Source organism: Augochlora pura, chromosome 3 (genome assembly GCF_028453695.1).
Source record: "Augochlora pura isolate Apur16 chromosome 3, APUR_v2.2.1, whole genome shotgun sequence".
NCBI classification, from domain to species: Eukaryota; Metazoa; Arthropoda; class Insecta; order Hymenoptera; family Halictidae; genus Augochlora; species Augochlora pura.
In genome coordinates, this window is record NC_135774.1 from 7,233,691 (window position 1) to 7,252,603 (window position 18,913).

An 18,913-nucleotide genomic window follows, 5' to 3' on the forward strand; every position below is an offset into this window, starting at 1 on the left:
AAAAGTATATTATTTATTTTCTTATTTTGACGTCTTATGCGTTAATGCTAGTAAAAGTTTAGTATGGTAGTAAAGCTATACCAATACTGATATATTACTGAAGTTAATCTAGTGCTGAAAATTATAGTAAGAATGATTGATTAACGTAATCACAAGAATATTGCAGTTCTTGTCGATTGAAATGAACGTTTTCTCGAATGTAGATTTTGTCGTTGTGGACTGTTCCATTCACGATCACAGCGCACACACATGGGAGAATGTTAATTGCTTTGGTTTCGTTATTACAACGATTTCAATTCATCGGTTCCGATAAAATATTGCTGATACACTACGTTCCATATTTATAGCCCATCAGCAAATTAACGTTCGTTTTCAACTGCAGCAAAGATATTTGTGCACTCGTCGTTTGTGATGAAAACGTCAATAAAAAAGTCATTTTATTCGTCCACATGTAACCCACGATAATTCAACATTAATTATTGAGCACGATTTAGTAATTGGTATGACTTCTTTTACGTTCCGAAATCATTCGAATTCTATTGTCATTGATATTATTGGGTACCTTGGAAAATAATTTTGTTATTTCTGGAACATATGAAAGACTGCTATTAAATAGTCAAGGTGTTAAGATAAGATTGTAAAAAATCTTGTAGACACATAATTTAAGAAAACCATGTATCCCTTAATATTTCAAGCAGAGAGTCAAATTCTACCAATTTCTTAATGCGTGAACGTTTTCAAGGTCATTTCAAGGTTATCTTACTTCCTTTTCACTAACATATATTTTTTATTTCGAAATCATACTGCACGTATGAAATACACTACTCTTGTTCGACACATTCTTTTGTAATATCATTTTCTTACATAAAATAAAATACCTCCCTGGAGAGAGTAACGTTACCATATAAATAGAAAACTAAAATTACGCTTGACATAAACATGAAAAATCAGTTAAATATCTTAAAAAATATTAAACTTACAAACAAATATTTCAGGCAAAAGTTGTGCATTTTCTTACGTAAAATATGATTCCGAAATGAAAAATTAAAAATCTAGTAACGTAATTTGACTTCCTGATCAAAATACTGGAGATCGTACCTCAGTTAGTTTTTTCAGTAACTAATTAATTAATTTGTTCATTAAATTAAAATTACGTTAACTATTTCACCTTTTCTATTTTAATTGATTTTAATTAAATTAATTAATAAACTCTATATGACAATCAAGGTTATTTTACTAATACCATTCTTAACTAACTAATTAGCGAGTGTATAAAACTGCCGACATATTGCTAATCGACCAAATTGTGAAAATTCCTGCAGATTTTCCAGTTGTAGCACGTCTACCATACTTTGTCATCTTATCGAGGGCCTGCATAAAACCGCTTGACGAGGAATAAAAGTAAAGAACAACTTCCTAACGAAATTACCTCCGGGTGATTAGAGCGAAGGCACGTTTCGAAGTGTCTACACACATTCAAGTTCCATGATCCTTTAGTTTTGCAAACAAGCACGTACTCTTTCTGAACTTAACAGTGAAAAGCAAAAATAAATATGAAAGTTGCCGGAGCATTTTTTGGCTTTAAAATTTGGGCCAATTTAAGTAAGATTGATATGTCACAACCGAGATATCAAACGATTATCGTCGAGATCTATACTAGATAATGTAAAAAATCTATAGTTAACTCCTTGTTTAGTATAGTTTCTTTAAGTCGAAATAAAATTATTTACTTTTGTTATTAGTGTTTAACCGCTAAAGTAAATGTAGGCACATTATTAATATCGATTTTATTTCTCCAGTAAGAAATTATTACAGTGAAAAATCGTTTAAGCATTGTCATTGCGAAGATAGAGGTACAGCAAGGGTTAAAGGAGAGCTAAGGAGAGCTTGTCGAACGAAAACTGGCGCAAAATGTAGACAGTTGCACACGAACGTGGCATGATCACATGGCATGGCCGATCACAATTTTAGGGCGCTTTTACATGTGGCTGCTCTGCATGCAAAGGTCCTCGGTGAGGGTTCTTCGCAATTCGTCCTTGAGTATTGTCGTCTAATATCTGTTTAAATTTTGTGCCAGTTCGTGTTAAATGTAGTATAGTTGTTGCACGGTGCGTTATACAATATGGAACAGTATTAATTAAGTCACTAGTACGTACAGCTTCGTCATTGTCGATAAAATAGAAAAGTCTCCAGGGTCCTCCTTAGGCGAGGGTTAATGTTCATTAAATTATCGGTTAGGTTTTTGATGTACTTATTAAATTTGTGGAAGAAACTCAACAAAGCTTTATGAATGGGACATTCCTTTCACAACTGCCCTTCTAGAAGTTCATTGAAATCATGAGTACACACTTATTTTATATTAAAGAACTCTTATCGTGAATATCATTTTTTTTTCTTTGAGTTAAAGTATGCCATCTAAAATGAAGATCGTGTTAATGCAAATAAAATATAAGGCGCTCTGAACGAAATAATGGAGAAAGTAGGTTGAATATGATCAATTGTAGAAAAATGTATACCTTGACTATTTAGTTATGTATACATATAATAATTGAAGAAATTATGCTGGCATTATTATCCTCTATTAGACTGTTTCATTTGTAAATATCCATATTCCCTTCGATATTATCAATTTATGAATGACGCAAAGTACAGCTTTTAAGAGATCGAAAAATATTGTGTGAAAAATAAAGTGTTACCAAAGTCTTGATACAACTGGTCGGATAGTGATACTATATGCAAAATATAATTGCATACAAATCACACATTGCTATCTTGAAATATAGCCATGTATGTATAGAACATTTCGAAACATTTTATCTATAAAAACCGAACCATTCTTTATCTGATATATTGGTGAAAATTTATGACCCTGAATTGGAACACTCCCTTAAGCGGTTTTACATAATAAATCAACAACGCGATACGGCCAAAGAGCTTGGAATGGCAATTTCGTGAAAATGTCAGCAATTTGACGATGAATGGTTACGCTCGCTAATAATATCAATGAAAACCCCTCTGTCAATTAATAAAAGTCTAGGAAACGATATTGATTATTAAATTACTGTTTGATAAAGTAAAAATTATTATTAGTCTTGTGTTTCTACATTATAAATAGACTATGGAGTTTTAACACTTGAACAGCTGAGCTCGGATCGTTTTAAATATAAAATATAAACATTGTCATTCGTTCTAACTATAATTATAAACATACTCTGTTGCATTTTTGTCAAAAAAGTTCGTCATTGTGTTAAATATACTATTTTTATGTCGACTGTAAGAAACAGGAGTCAGAATAAGAAATATTTCTGTGTTCAATATGGCAATACGTTAATGATAATACGCATAAGGGTACCCTTAAAATCGTTTAAAGACTTTACATATGTGTATTTCACCTACTGCTACCATACATGTATAAATTCCGCGGTACAGCTATCAAGTACGGTCTAAAGTATAAACTAAAAAAAGTATTCGATTACATTTACATATGTAATAATTTCTCTAAAGTTGGACCAAATGACACACATTGTTTTGAGATATTAGAAGAAGTAGTTTAATATACAAGGTGGTCCACGCAATTGTTTCAAGTCATAACTCCGTTATTATTGCATTTATGAAAAAATGCCAAAGGAAAAGATAAATGGTTCGAAAAGCATTATATCTGTAGGTTTTTAAATTTTTTAGATGAAGCAGCGCATGTGTAATTAACAGTTACATCATTTCTTTAAATAGAAATGCATATCTTTTTTACACAGGTTGATTGTTCTGTTCATTCTACGTAAAAAAACGTTAGAGATATTTATTCAAATTTGATGTTTTTCTGACTGCTTATCAGTTTAAAACATAGCTTCTAATAACAATAATAAAATAATACTACATTATAAACTTCAGTTTATAAAGACATTGAGAATTATAGTAAAATTAAAATATCAAAAAATTACATGCGACGATATTATATAATATATACCAATATTTTAATATTTCAGTGTTTATAAAGATTTCAATGATGCAACCGAAAATGCTAATATATAACTAGTACAACACAGTTATAGTTTATTTCAGTTGAATTGCCTATTTAATACAGGCTTTTACAAGCATCGTTTGCATGACGTTACACTCTCGCACTGTTATAGTATTGTTCTTTCGCGCGAATTTACACGTGAGAACCCTACTTGGACGGATTTACTGCAGGCAATAGTTCATTAAATCAGAGCGACAGTAGTAATTTTTGTAAAGTTCCCGTTAGTATTCTGTTCCAAACAGATCTAGCTGATTTATGACTGTTTTTCATACTCTTACTAGGTAATCAAAACAGGTGCTTAAAAATCCTATTTTACATAGCAAACCGTAACAAAATTATGAGTAAAATGATAAACAATAATGCATGTGATTTTCTTTCCTTTTCGAATAATATTATAAATAATGAAACATATAGGTACTTATGTATAATAAATTATGATACATAGTTTAATACGAAATATTTCACGGTTTCTCATTTTTAATGCATACAACTCGTACAGTGTTTGAAGTTTAGTTTTTACCTAGAACTGATCACAGTAATTCAAGCGCAATAATTAGACCACTTTTTCTGGCTACTCTGTATACAAGGGCCCTCGGCAAGTATCCTCTAAAATTCGTTCCCGAGCATCGCCGTTTAACAGCCACACAGCTGCAACCACGGCACCGATCACGTGAACGCAATACAGTAATTAGTATCTCGTATTTCTAAGGGCACAGTAAATCGCTTAGAAACTATTGAATTGGCAACTCAGTAATTGCGGATACAAAATAAGAAGGAAAATTCAATTCTTTTGCTTAAAAATATAAGTTTATTCAATTGGACAAATCAATTTTGACACTGCCTTTCTTTCAAGGCTTCATTTTAATATACTGTATATAACATAAAAATCGTGCTTGCGATGCTTGCTTTTTTGGAAATAATGTAATAAAATATGTCTGAAACGCGCGCCTTGCCCTTCATCTTCAAACAGTGATAAAAACGAAACTAAATAACTAATCGATACAATTTTCTTACAAAATTGAAGATGAAAGTCCAGACAATAAGAAAACAATATAACTTAATTACTTTGAACACGTTGAGAAATCAAAAGCATGTAGTAACAAAATCCGCAATCACTTAATTGCCAACCCAATATTTTGTATATTTTGTATTTTACGTTCATTACACATTTCTATTATGAAGAAATTCGCGTATATGGAAAAGACATGAACATAAAATTCAAATTTAAATAAAACGGAAGAAAAATCTACGATTGAAAGAGACAAATCGTGGACAATACGTCGAAATATGTCCACGCCATGTAACATCTAGACGTTGTCATGTTACAAGGTTCTATAAAAATTCAACAACACGTATGTCATAAATTGTCCTATAGAGTAACACGCGCACGCGTTTCGCGGAGAAAAATTGTGTCACATCTCAATGTCCTCCGCCAATTCAGCAAGTGTATACACCTGCACGCGGAAATACCGAGATGTATCCACCGCGAACCCTATACGATTTCGCATACGCAAACCGGCGTTCGCGGCATTTTTGCTTCATTAATTTTCCCCTGGAAAGAGGGGAATATAGTTTTGAAAGGTCAAGAAGAACCAGAAGGGGAACACAACTCCCGCGTTTAATTTTCACGTTGTTTTCCAAAGAACTTTCGCGGTAAAGCTCTCGTAAAGGAATTTCTGAACTGTCTTAAACTTACGAGTACCGAAATACGCCGTAAGAGTTTCCGGCTCGAGGCTCGCGATACACGTTAATAATCCCGAGAAAAACAATGGAAACGTTTCCCGGTGCTTATTAATTGAACACCCGTGACCGCGCCAGTTCGGTATGCGCAATTTACTGGCTACGGACAACGTGTTAAAAATTTAGGCGAACGGAGCTTCTTCCGTCCTGGAAAGTTTGAAATTGGCGAGAGCCGAGTGTGGAAATTTTACGCGTCGGCTTCTGAATGAACTTCCGCTCCCGCGTCCTCGGTGGACACATACTCATTGTGTACAATCTCGGTCAGTCGGAGTAACTTAATCCGATGAAAAAGAAAATTCCACCGACCGCGAGAACTTTTCCGGCATACGTGTGCGTTAACATGTTTTATGCCGCGGCACACCCAATTTGAGCTTTAAACATTTTTGCGGACGTGAATGGTACGGAAAGTGTGTCGCAAGCAAGTTAGAATGCACGATGGATGAAAACGATGACGCGTTTTGGTGATGCATCTTTAAAGATATACAGTGACCGACATTAATATCAGCGCGTCATTATAGACCGGATAACTTTTTTTCTAAAGTCGGTCGAACCGCTTCAGCTTTTTTCTCCAGAAGCTTAAAAGATTAGTTTACTGGATGATTTTTAGAAGAAATTTTGGAAAAGTTTCAAGTGGTGATGGAAATGTTAAAGCATATCCTTTATAACTTCTCTATGAGTGGGCTTCCGTCGGAAAGTTAAAAAATTCGTTTCGTAGGTTTACGGCAGTTGTATACAGGGTGTTCCGTTTAAGGTAAAATTGTAAAGAATCCCGTGGACACGTGACTTAAACAAAAATCGGACTGAAACATGTCAGTTAGTAATTTGGCCAGGGTGTTAAACGGCACTATTAGTTTTTTAATACGTGAGCGTTTCCAAGGTTATTTTAAGATCACCTGGTTTTCTTTATCATAAACCTATCCTTCTTATTTTCAAATCATATTCTACGTAAAACAATGCACAGTTCAACAAAAGTTATGCATTATCTGACGTACGATATACTTTTGAAATAAAAGAGCAAGATAAACTTAAAATAATCCTAAAGACGTCCACGCGTTAAAAAATTAATAATGCAATTTGAATACCTACTAGAAATAGTAAAGGAAATGTGCCAGCTTTTTCGTTAAATCACGTGTCAATGAGATTTTCTACCATCTCAACTTAAAAGGTGATGGGAAATAAAAATGGTCACATTTTATGGCATTGGGCCAACAACAATATTATAAATACATAATTAGCGTTTACAAATTTTTATGAAAAGCAAAGATTGCTGCATGAATTACATGGAGTATAAACTAACAATAGAGTTCTTCTTTTCTTTAATGCATTTGATAGATTGGAAATGATACGTTAATATTTTTAAATTCTTTTATACTTTCCAATGTTTTAAATTGAAACTACTGAATTTTGCAATAAACGCATAAAATTAGTCAAGTAATGATTCTAGAAACTTATGCGTCTTTCTGTGTCCGTCATTTTTTTACTGTGTCCATCAACGTCGACGTAACTTTTAGCAAATACGCGTATAACTGACGCAAACCTGAAAAACTTTTTAAATTGTCAATGGAAGTTTGGATAAAAAAGTGCTTAAAAAACCACCTTTAATGGAGAGCTGGCAAGTATGGAACAGTATCCAAATATGGAATTACGTGATTTTTAGAATCTGGCGAACTGTCTCACACACCTATTCGAAGACCGTGCACGTAGTGTCTCGTCAGTCGAATGAATGCACGAGACTTGGTAATCATGTTACTGTTCTCCGCAATTAGACAACTCTTCAGGTTATGTAAATTTCATGTGTTTTTCATACATATCTGTTAATTTGTCATGCTTTCATTAATATGCCACGCCTTTTATTGTCAATGTATCTGCCTGCAATATCCATAGGTATTTGAAAACTTTTTCTTTTAAAATAGGATACCATATGTTCAATTTTCTAAAATACCAAACATAGAATTGCTGGCGAGGAGTTTGATATACGAACATCAAGCCATTGTAAATTCCTGTTTTTGTTATTTAATTTTATTTAAAGTATGATATTAACATTAAAGAATTTAATTGATAACATAAAGTAACCTCTCCATGTTTCCTGAAAAATTATTTTTTCCTTTGATTGATTTTTATTTAACTGAATTTTGAAAAATACATTTTATAAAAACAGTAATTTATTTATTACACATTACTAGTGAAATTTTGAAAACTGTTAAGTTTACAGTCCTGCAAAAAAGCATCAACTGTTTGTCATTGAATCATAACTATTGAACTACCAAATCGATGAAATTAAGCTTGATTAACTGTAAGAGAAAAAAATAACTGAGCACATCATCTAGCTCATATTTGTTGAGCACATTTTTATTAATATGTTGCGCGAGTGAGAAATAAATATGTAAATGCAACAATCAAAGATGTCTCTCTCTCCTATTCTATGTACAATTTCTTCATGTGCACATTTAGTATTGTAAATCATTATTCGAGAATAACGAATACAATTTTATTCTCATTTGAATAAATATGTTTATTTGTTAATCAATAATCCTCAACCCTTGTTAAAGTTGTTGTAACATATCGGTAAATGGTACAATATTGCCAAAGTATCGTATTATCTAAATCTGATAGTATAGAGATTTATGCATTTTGTATGTTACTTTGCATTTAATATACTCATAACATATTATTATTAACAATATTATCTCATTTGTAATATAAAGATATCCATTCAAGTTAAATTCTCTGTTCGCAAAATTCAATGTAATCGATATTGTCGAGCATAGAAACACTTTACATTCTCATCCAGTCATCCCTTTTACGCTAACAGAGTTCTAGTGGCAAGATTTATTGATCAACTTAGAATAAAAGTTTTTAAAACTGACCCAGTTTACGTTATTATCCAATTTATGGGATATTTAAACTTCTTCTCGCGGGGAAAATATTCTCAGCCGTTTAGAAACGTTTCCATAATGTAATTTCAAATGGAATGAAAATGTAATTTTCATTCTCTCATCGCCACTAGTAATTATGAAATAGCTCGAGTTTCATCAAACTTGATATTAATGGCAATATTGTCTGCATAACGCCAATACCGGTTAACCCTCTTAAGGTGTTCACAAAAACATACATTACTGTTTTCTAGGTCACATAGAGATGACTAAAATATACGAACATATCTTTGAAAATTAGGCTTTAATAGAATTTCGTTAAACTATAAAAGAATATAAAAATAAAATGAATATTTTTAATATTTATAATAAACGTAAAATACTATTTAAAAAAAAAAGAATATAATCATTAGTATGAGAATACAAAAAGAGCTATTGATTAAAAATAAACAATGCCAATAAATTTGACTTCAATGCCATGTAAAATTTATTGGCTTTGTTTATTTTTAATTAATAGCTTCTGTGTAGTATATTTTTGATTTCTTCCCATGTGATGTAAATTAGAAGATATTATATAAAATGGCTTGGGTTATATTTTACAGTCGTTGAAGAAAATGTTGAATATTATCCACTTAGGAAGTATTGAGTTCTCGGAGAAAATGAACATATACTTTCTCAAAATTATGTAAATCAATTGATAGGATGACATCTTAAAATTTTGAACAAAATGAAATCTCTAAACTACCTTACTGTTCTCACATAATTGCGCATTTTAAAATTAACCGAAAAGAATTCATTGCAACGACCAATACCATAAAACACATTTAGTTATCACTAAAATCACAATTTAGAAGAAAAAGTTTTAACATTAACTTCAAAGTGTCTTCTAGAGCTTAAATGTAGATTTAGTTAATTGAGATTTTTTAATGCATTTATTAATACTATCAATAAACGTTACAGGCATCAAATCCTTTCAACGTGTTTCAATAAGGAGGGAGGATTCTCCTAAGTTCTAACCCAACATCATGGTATCATTTTAAATGACTTATTAAATATTTAATTTAACTACGAAATGAATATTGATGTAGTATGATTGGAATGTATATGTGATATAAAATATATGAGATTTACTCAATATACAAGAAAATGCGTTCGACGCCCTTTCATTATAGAATTAATATGAAACTAATGTTTAAGAAGCTTCAATTTAAAACGTGCATTTCTTGAAACTTTTGGTGATTTTCAAATTTTTTATCCTGTTTGCTTCCTACGAAAAGGCTCTATTAGGGTAAAAATACGAATGAGATGTCTCGACCATATCATTCCAAAATCAGCATATTAAAGTTTCCGGATTTTTTAAAAATCGATTTTGCAACAAAAAATTCCGAAGAAAATTCAGAGGTTTATACCCTTGAAGTAGATGTCCCCCTCCTTCCATAAAAGAAACAGTCTAAATTCTCTTTACTCAGTGGTATATTCAAACAGAATATAAAGAGTGTCTAATTTTAATTACTACTATTTATCATCTCATAAACTGTTCGTAATTCGAAGAAATATTTCATACGAAACTTATTTTATATCGAGAGAGTTTTGCAAATGCCTATTATTAGTACATAATTGTACTATTCTCATAATATTGAATGATTTAAAGTTTTATTTAAAAAGGAAATTAGGACAATCGAGCAGTAAACATTGAATACATATTAATATGTCTACAAATGTTCTAATATATTACCCTGTACGTATATATATATATATATATATTGTTTACTACGTTGCGTAATATCAGCTTGCACATTCATAAGTATATTCAGAATGGCACGTTCGAATACATTAGGTACTCTCTTTTTTTTAAATTCGCAATATTAAAATTAACTTGCCATCAAAAGTATATAAATAGTAAACAATTTCTCGACTTAAATTTAACACATTTAATACATTTTTATTTAGAAATTCCGAGATGAAAAGAAAAAAAACCGCGGCACTGGATTATCCTCTCGAAATAGAAAAAATTTCCTATGAAACATTTTTTAAAACAAGGAATAGTTCTGGAGATAATTGCACGTAGTGATTAAAATGGTACACTCTGTATATCAAGTTGGAGTTATTCCGAAGCGACATACATGTACGGAGGTCCACTGTGCTACAGTCTGATTATTTAATTATGCCGCAAGCACGCGATCGTCCACGCAACAATATTAACCTACATAGTACGTTAAATTATGAACAAAATGTTAGGAACTTCAAGCGTAATAATGCGAGCAATTAAATGTGTTAAATCAAATAACTTATGCTTTCACATTAGTGAAACAGTACGTTTAGAATATACGTGCCTACTATACTGTATATAACGCTCAATACAGGTATCGTTTATACTGTGCGGTTGGGGAACAATAGAAAGGGGTAACTGAACTTGAAATAAATATACGCATAGTTATAACAGAAAATAGTTAACTCGTCTAAACCATTTTTAAAAGAAATTTTAAACCGTTCAACTTCGATTATAAAAGGAATATTAGAAGCCTGCCGGTACATAAAGTGCTGAGAGGGTGGCAGTAATGATAACAAAGGTCGTAATAGGTCTGAAGATACAAACCTGTGTATGCGAATAAAACATCGAGAAATTACTGACGATAACAGGAACCGGCAGAGCAATAGCCAGGACCCCAGCAATCGCGCACAATCCGCCGATGACCATTCCCGGAAAAGTTTTTGGTGTCATATCACCGTATCCTACCGTTGTCATGGTCACCAAAGCCCACCACAAGCCGTGCGGTATAGTGTCGAAGTCATTCTTTGGGTTATCCTGAAATCATAAGCAATATTATACGTGTAATGTAATCAAAATTCTCGATTCTTCGAAGCGATTGCGAAAGTATTGACGAATATGCAATATCTGTTAGGGTGGTGAAGTCGGTTATTATGTGATGACCAATTGCTGTGCCTTCGAATTGTTCTCGGGCAGAATTGTCTTTATATTTATAGAATAAGACGTATTAAATTTTGTAATTCCTTCATTTTGTTTATTTTACTTTAATAATCAAAAACATAAAATAGAATATTTTCCATAGTTTCTAACCTGAAAATAATTTGTGAAAATGATTAACGTAACGTGAAACGCGATAGCATGAGAAATCATGTTTGCAAGTTAAATTTACTGTCTTTTTAAATACAACTATTCGCATATAATAAAGTGCGTCTTTTATGTATATTTATAATGAGAAGGGAAAATATTTCGTTTTAGATTAGCAACATAAATTTTACTTGTTGATAGTAAGTAAAATAAATAAATTATTCCGAACTATAACAAAAATATCTTCTGCATTTTTCAAATCAGATATTATTCGAAATATTATCTTAAAAATTTGTTAATACGAATAAAATATTTCATAGTTTCAAAGTACATTCTTTCGAACAAATAAAATATTTTATTTTCAACAATACGTACATGATGTAAAATATAATATGCATTTACTATTTGCTATTTGAAATACTATTTTACCCAGCTCTATTAACGATTCATTTTCAACTGTTACTAATATACAGAATGACTTCGTTTTCAAATTACAATTGTCTTTATTTTCCAGTCATTCTTATGATCATTTTATGTACGACCATCTTGTCTGCTAGATACTATATCCTGTAATTCGTTTGAATCAATTTAGTCAATTCGTACGACGAAAACAGTCAGTGCAATAATTTTATAACATACTCCTACGATAATTTGATAATATCGATTTAAAAGCGATTTATTTAATCAAAATATCATTTGCTTCGTTACACTTTTCGCAATTCTTTGTCGTGGAAAAGTATTGGGACATGTCGATTAGCAAATGATGGCCATATAATTTTCAATTTTACGTGCATTTCATCAATATATTGACAGTAATTTTCGGTTGTAATTGCCTCCCCAGTTCAAAGAAACTAGTAGCGAATTACTCCAGTCATATTCCACCAAGCTTCATTCAGAATTGAATGAAAATCATTTTTTCAAGAAAAATGGCTCTCGATGAAATCGGGTTAGTAATGATGAGCGTACACTCAACCGATCCAGCTTATATCGTTCGGTTTCTTCTTGCGGTACCCACGTATCTATATTTTTTATCTTGCCAATTTCAGAAAGGTGTCGAAATATTGTTGTATGGTTAACTTCCATTTTGATAGCAAGTTTTCTTTGCAGATACAGTTGGATTTGTTTCAATCAAGGCTTTCAAAGCATCATTTTACACAGACGTTTTGAGTCTTCCACGCGGTTCATTTTGCAAGGAAAAATTACCAGTCCGAAATTTGTCAAACCAACGCTCCACTTTTCGCTTGTTAATGATATTCTCTTCAAACGCCTGGTTTATGCACCGTTTGTAGGATTATTACCAAGTTTGTACTCATATTCAAAATTTACACGGATATCGGTTGTATTCATATCCTTACGAAATTGAAAATAAATAACAAAATGGTATAATTTTGACAAAACTTTGTACGTTGAAATGTGACTATGGCAATGGACAATACGACTCTAATCGAGGTTATGCCAAAAACAAAAGCATTTCTGTAATATGCCAAACAAATCCGACATTTCATACGCACCAACTAATACGTCACTGCAATAATTTACATTGATAAAGGTAGATCCTACAAATTTTAACAGATGTATTACAAAAGTGACTACAATTTGAAAATGTCACCATTTACATATATAGTATCGCAATTTATGACATTTGTTTAGAACATAGGAAAGAGAGCGAGCGCAGTCCGCTATTGCGATCGCAACACGTTTGCCAACGAAGGTGAAACGGAAACCGAGTATGGAACTTGGAAATCGGCAAATCGAGTTTTTGGAACGACAATTAGTATTGTTCTGAGCGTCAAAGAGTGGAGAATGTTGACAGCCGTAGTCATACCTTTAGTCGTATTCTCATTTCACAGTATTTCTCGTTAATCATTTCATAATTCATAGTTTTATAATTTACGTAAACTTATTATTCTAATATTATTTTATTATTATTATTATTATTATTTCAACATACACTAGTATACATATGCAAGTCTAGCCTAAACTTGAAAGAATATATTATATAAAATATTATATAAATATTTTAGTAACATATTATTTATTATGAATATATTATACACCTCTTATTTTGAGATAATAAAAACGACGTCATATAGAAACTTCTTGAAATACGAATATTCGAATATCATATAAATAAGAACAAATTTTTGGTAAATGTATAATAGTATTGTTGATGAACAGTTAGTATACATACTTTTTACAATTACTTTTACTACACTGGAATACCAGAAATGATTCCATCGTTTCTAACTCTTATACATTCGCAGAGACAAATGATTTTTACCGATCGAATTCTTTGGTGGAGGATATCTTCCGACTGGAAGTCGTTTACTCTATGTTCTGGACGAGATATGCCCGTCTATATTGAGCCTATAACTTCAGCTTTCATATGGCATTCCGTGTTATAGTAGTGAACGCTCGACGATTGAAAACAAAAAACGAATTGCAGAGTCGTGAAACATTCTTACGACATAACGATTCTACCGTCAAATAAAATGTCGGATGTGTAAAAATCACTTTGCGAAATATCTCTTTCAAGCATATGAGAAGCTGTAAAATGAATACCTATAGATTATGTATTGCGTCAGTGTAAGCATGTCTGCTGCAGTTTATCAGCGACTTTAATTCCGTATAGTCATTGACTATACCACAAACGAATGCAGTTAGCCTAAGAAGATGATACTATTAACCCCTTACCAGTCTTGGCCGTGACAGCCACAGGTGAGTCTGATGCTCTGTAATTGACTATCCCGTGACCTACTCAGAACTTATTTTGTAATATGATAAGAGCATATAGATTTTATTTAGTTTTATGCGAAAGAGAATTTCTCTCATTTTTGATGAACCAAAAAAAGCTTATTTACTATTTGATATCATATCCCTTTACATGAGAATAACATAATCAAAAAATTTATGAAAAAACAGGTAGGCATTTTATGGAGCAAACTCGTCAAAATTTCAAGACTATTTTAGAGGTTTAAAATCTTTCACTTTCCATCTCCACCCGTCCAATAAATAAACAATGAATGAATATTTTCTGTACTCCATATAAAATATTCATCGTATCATTTTCATACTGAAATTCGTGCAATAGTCATATTCTTCACTTATGCAGGGCGTTTCCTTAACTTTTGCACACACTTTTTTCGAGCACTCTTATTAATCTGACAAAAAATATGTCCAACAAGAATTAAAGTTGTCATTTCTTGCATTAAACTTATCAATATAGAGACTTGTAGTAAATAGTAAACATGCTACGATCGTAGTTAAAGTAAACATACCAAGATCCTTCAATGCTACTGTTATTCAGGATTCTTATTCACTATCAGTATGTTTTTTTTTGTTTCTTTTTTTTTTTTTTTGAATAATTATTGTCACTGAGTTCCTAATGAAAGGAAATATCATTGTAGGTTCTTAAAAAAGGGTGGTTCCATTTAAAAAAAGTCAAGGTGACCTTGATATCTCTAAAAAAAATGACATGAAAACAAAATTTTTTCATAGCATCATGTCAGCCCCATTGTACCATGAAACTTTGTCCTCGCCATATTTTACGTATCAGGAGAAACAACAAAGATATTTGAGGTGCTAACGTTTGGTGACTCACCTTGTTTATGTCACGGTTCTATATTACACACTATTTCGCCGGTATTACAACATATCGCGATGAAAACAATGTCCTACAGTTGAATGGTTCGTGATTTTTTCAGCGTTTCATGAGTGAGTGAGTGAGTGAGTGAGTGAGAGAGAAAGAGAGAGAGAGAGAGAGAGAGAGAGAGAGAGACTTGCAATGGTCTATGCGATGGACACAACTCCTTTCCAATGAGTTCTTTTCTTAGCTGTGTAGAAGATATACATATTTTACATTCCATATACGTAGATGTGTTAATAAATATGGTTTGTAGATCACACAATGATTTATAATATATATTATTTTAATACCGTGACCAAAATGCGATCACTAAAATGCTGCAAAAATACGCAAGCATTTTTTTTTCATTAAGACGGTGCGCATTGATTTTATAATGGACGTGGGCGGTTTTATGGTTGATAGAAAATTTATGAAAAATTGGCCATTATATTCGCTTTCATCGCAGTACGCGATTTAACAGAATTTAAATTGGACATACCAGTTGCCGATTTAACGACGAATGTCCGAAAGTCTGGTACGTGATGAATTTTGTGCAACGGAATTTCATTTAGAAATTTTGGTCGTAACATACGTCAACAGGTGAAGATAGTTAAAATTATTCGAAATTTTATACGGAATTACGCAACTCCTGTCGACGTGTGTAAAGGGGAGGGGGGGGGGGGGCTATGGAAAAAGCCATTTTAGACAAAAGGGGGATACGTATCGTGAATTTTGAGGATATTACTTGTCTGAAACAACATGCGTCACATGTTATGCATATTTTATTGTCAAACGCCATTGCCATCATCGCAAAATAAAGTCAAGCAATATTGTTGTTGCTTGAGCGAAGTACGTTCATTTCGATTATGAGGTTTCGATTATGAAATTCCAAAAAGGTACCCTATCGAGATAAACTACATCCGAACAATATTTGTTTTTAATTTTTTATAATTTTACGTCATGAATGGAGATAAAGTTATGGTATTTTGAATGGAAAATTATACGATGGAACTTCAATGCTTTCTTTAACCATTAATGTGGACGTAACTTGGCATTGCGACAGAATGTTATACATATATGTCAGCACCATCAACATCATATTCATGAATTAATTATTTAGAAATAAATAAACAATTAGCTAATAATTTCTTCATTAGAATAATTATCTGGATTCAAAATTACTCGTATGACACCTAGTCTGATCGTGAGAAATCGATAACTGTAAAGATAACCACATCTCAAAATGCACCGATTTAATATCGGTATTTTATGCTCCATAATAATATAATAGAAATCGACTTCACTGTACAGTTAGCGGAGAATATTCTGTCTCTATATCTGTGTATTTATGCAGAGCGTCTTGAAATTATGTTACTTCTGGGAAATGAGGGGTTCCTACGACTTATTAACGAAAAACAATGACCAATAAGAGGCGAGATGAATTAGCGCGAAGCAAACGAGTTCTCGTGCTAATCCCAAGATCGGAAGTCCATTGGTATTGCTTTATCTTATTGTAGTATGTTTAAATATTATACTAACTAAATTATATAATTACTTAAATTATATAATTATTAGTATATTTAATATCATAGTATATTTAATATTAGTATATTTAATATTATTGCGGATCTTCTTGCTCATATTTCGTGCACTCTTTATTAAATTTTTCGTTAGATCTCCGCTGAACAAATGTTACCCCTGCTACATTATTTACACCACTTTAGGCGTTTCTTCTTGTGTTTCTTTCTGAGTAAAGGTTTTGTTTTTGTCTTCCGAAAAGCCCATTTCAATTAAACGATTTCTGACAGTACGATCACAGACCCCCGATATCCGCTGTTCACTTATTTCTTTCGATGTCGCTCACCCCATATTTATACAATTGCACACACTTATCTATCGTCTTTTCTACTTGTCGCACGAGGATGGCCACTTTTCTTACGATTGGATACAGTTCCTGTTTCATTATACTTCATTTTCATATCATTTATCATATTCTGACTACATCCTACAATTAGAGGACGATAAAAAGACGGATGACAGTACCTCATGGGTGACGTGGAACTTTATTGATACGAGTGTCGTCCTAATGTACCATGAATAGTTGCTACGGTACGCGCCTGAAATGGTATGAGTCGATTGAAGCAACATGGGGAAACAGAAAAGCACTGGGAAAATGAATGCAAGATCATAGTTGTGATGACTGTAAGGATGTACACTAGGGCAGCTTTTATTGTTCCACTTTCTAAAAGATTAACTCCCACACTCTTGTCTCATTTCATTCAACAACAAAAATTATATGTACAAAATTTTAGCTCAATTAGACAACTACATAGTAACTATGAAATTTTGAAATTTTCGTCCGGAAAGTATTTTTCCAGATACAGTTATTCTTATTTGCTATTTAATGCTATTATTACTATTATTTATGATTATACTATTTTCTAACTAAATATAACGTTGTTTTTGATGAGTGAGTTTTGAAGTGGGATTTATATTTTAATGGTTCCTGTAGAAGTTTTCGAAAGCGACACTGAAAACCTGGTGATAAATTGCACTTCTTTTCAACACCTTAAAAAGAAGTTAGAGGAGCCAGACACAGAGAAATTCAGCAAGAAAACTTGGATAACTGCTTACAATTAGTATTACATGCTGAAAGTAACTCTTAGGTGTTGAAATGGTTGATAGACAGACAATAGTAATAACTTTTCAAGGCATCGAGCAACTGTTGCAAGTCTAACCTATCGTACCTTCTTTGTTGTCATCAGAATTTTTGAGTTAGTTTTGATAAGCTGTTTCGGCTTACTAATGGATGCAACTTCTAGTTCAGACATGGAGCTCTTCAAAAGATTTAGGGAAATGTGGACAAAACATGACAAAAAGATTTATAAATAGATATTGTAAATAAAAATGCGTTTATATTATAGAGACTGTGTGCGTTATTAAAAAAATCTAACATTTCTTACATTTTTCATGTAATTTCAGGAATTTTTCGTATTGTGTTCTTACTTCAAGGCGTTTGAGGGTCATCCGGCAGCTGTCTCATTGGGTTAAAGTTTCACACAACCCGTTTTTTACTCATTTAAACAAGATTGGGGTGTGGCAGCAGTATAATTTTAACTTTCGGAAAATTACCTGTAGATAAGGGCCACCCTAATACGCAGTTTGGAGAAGACTTGGTTCGACTAGCATTACAATCGCCCCCACCCCCAAAGGAGTTTTCATAAAAGAAGTAAAATGCAGTACACCAAGTACATGGAAAAGTCTGAAGAGAAGAAATTACTATACAAAATTTTCCCGAAGTAATAGGAAAGTAAGTAATACGACGGCATAGGAAAAAGATGAAATCAAAAGGTCACCACAATTGTTATGTATATTACGTACAAACTAATGAATTAAACCCTAGACACGCTTGGTTGGCTCCTATGATTTATACACTTATGCTTTCTGATTAGTAAATAAAATAGTAATCTTAATATGCACAGGAGTAAAACGTAAGCTATACATTAATATTTACTGGTTGGGAAATGTGAGAAATCAGTATAATTGAAGAATCAATGTGCGATCGTATTTTGCCAATGCACGTG

At 32.2% G+C, this 18,913-nt stretch overlaps 1 protein-coding gene across 1 annotated transcript in view; it reads right to left on the bottom strand.

The window, feature by feature from the left end:
- LOC144478931 (potassium voltage-gated channel protein Shaw) overlaps positions 1-18,913 on the bottom strand; it is a 63,396-nt gene that overhangs the window by 4,598 nt on the left and 39,885 nt on the right. The window contains exon 4 of the mRNA XM_078197316.1: positions 11,228-11,437. Within this exon, the coding sequence (XP_078053442.1) occupies positions 11,228-11,437 (210 nt within the window). The remainder of the gene's footprint in view (positions 1-11,227; positions 11,438-18,913) is intronic.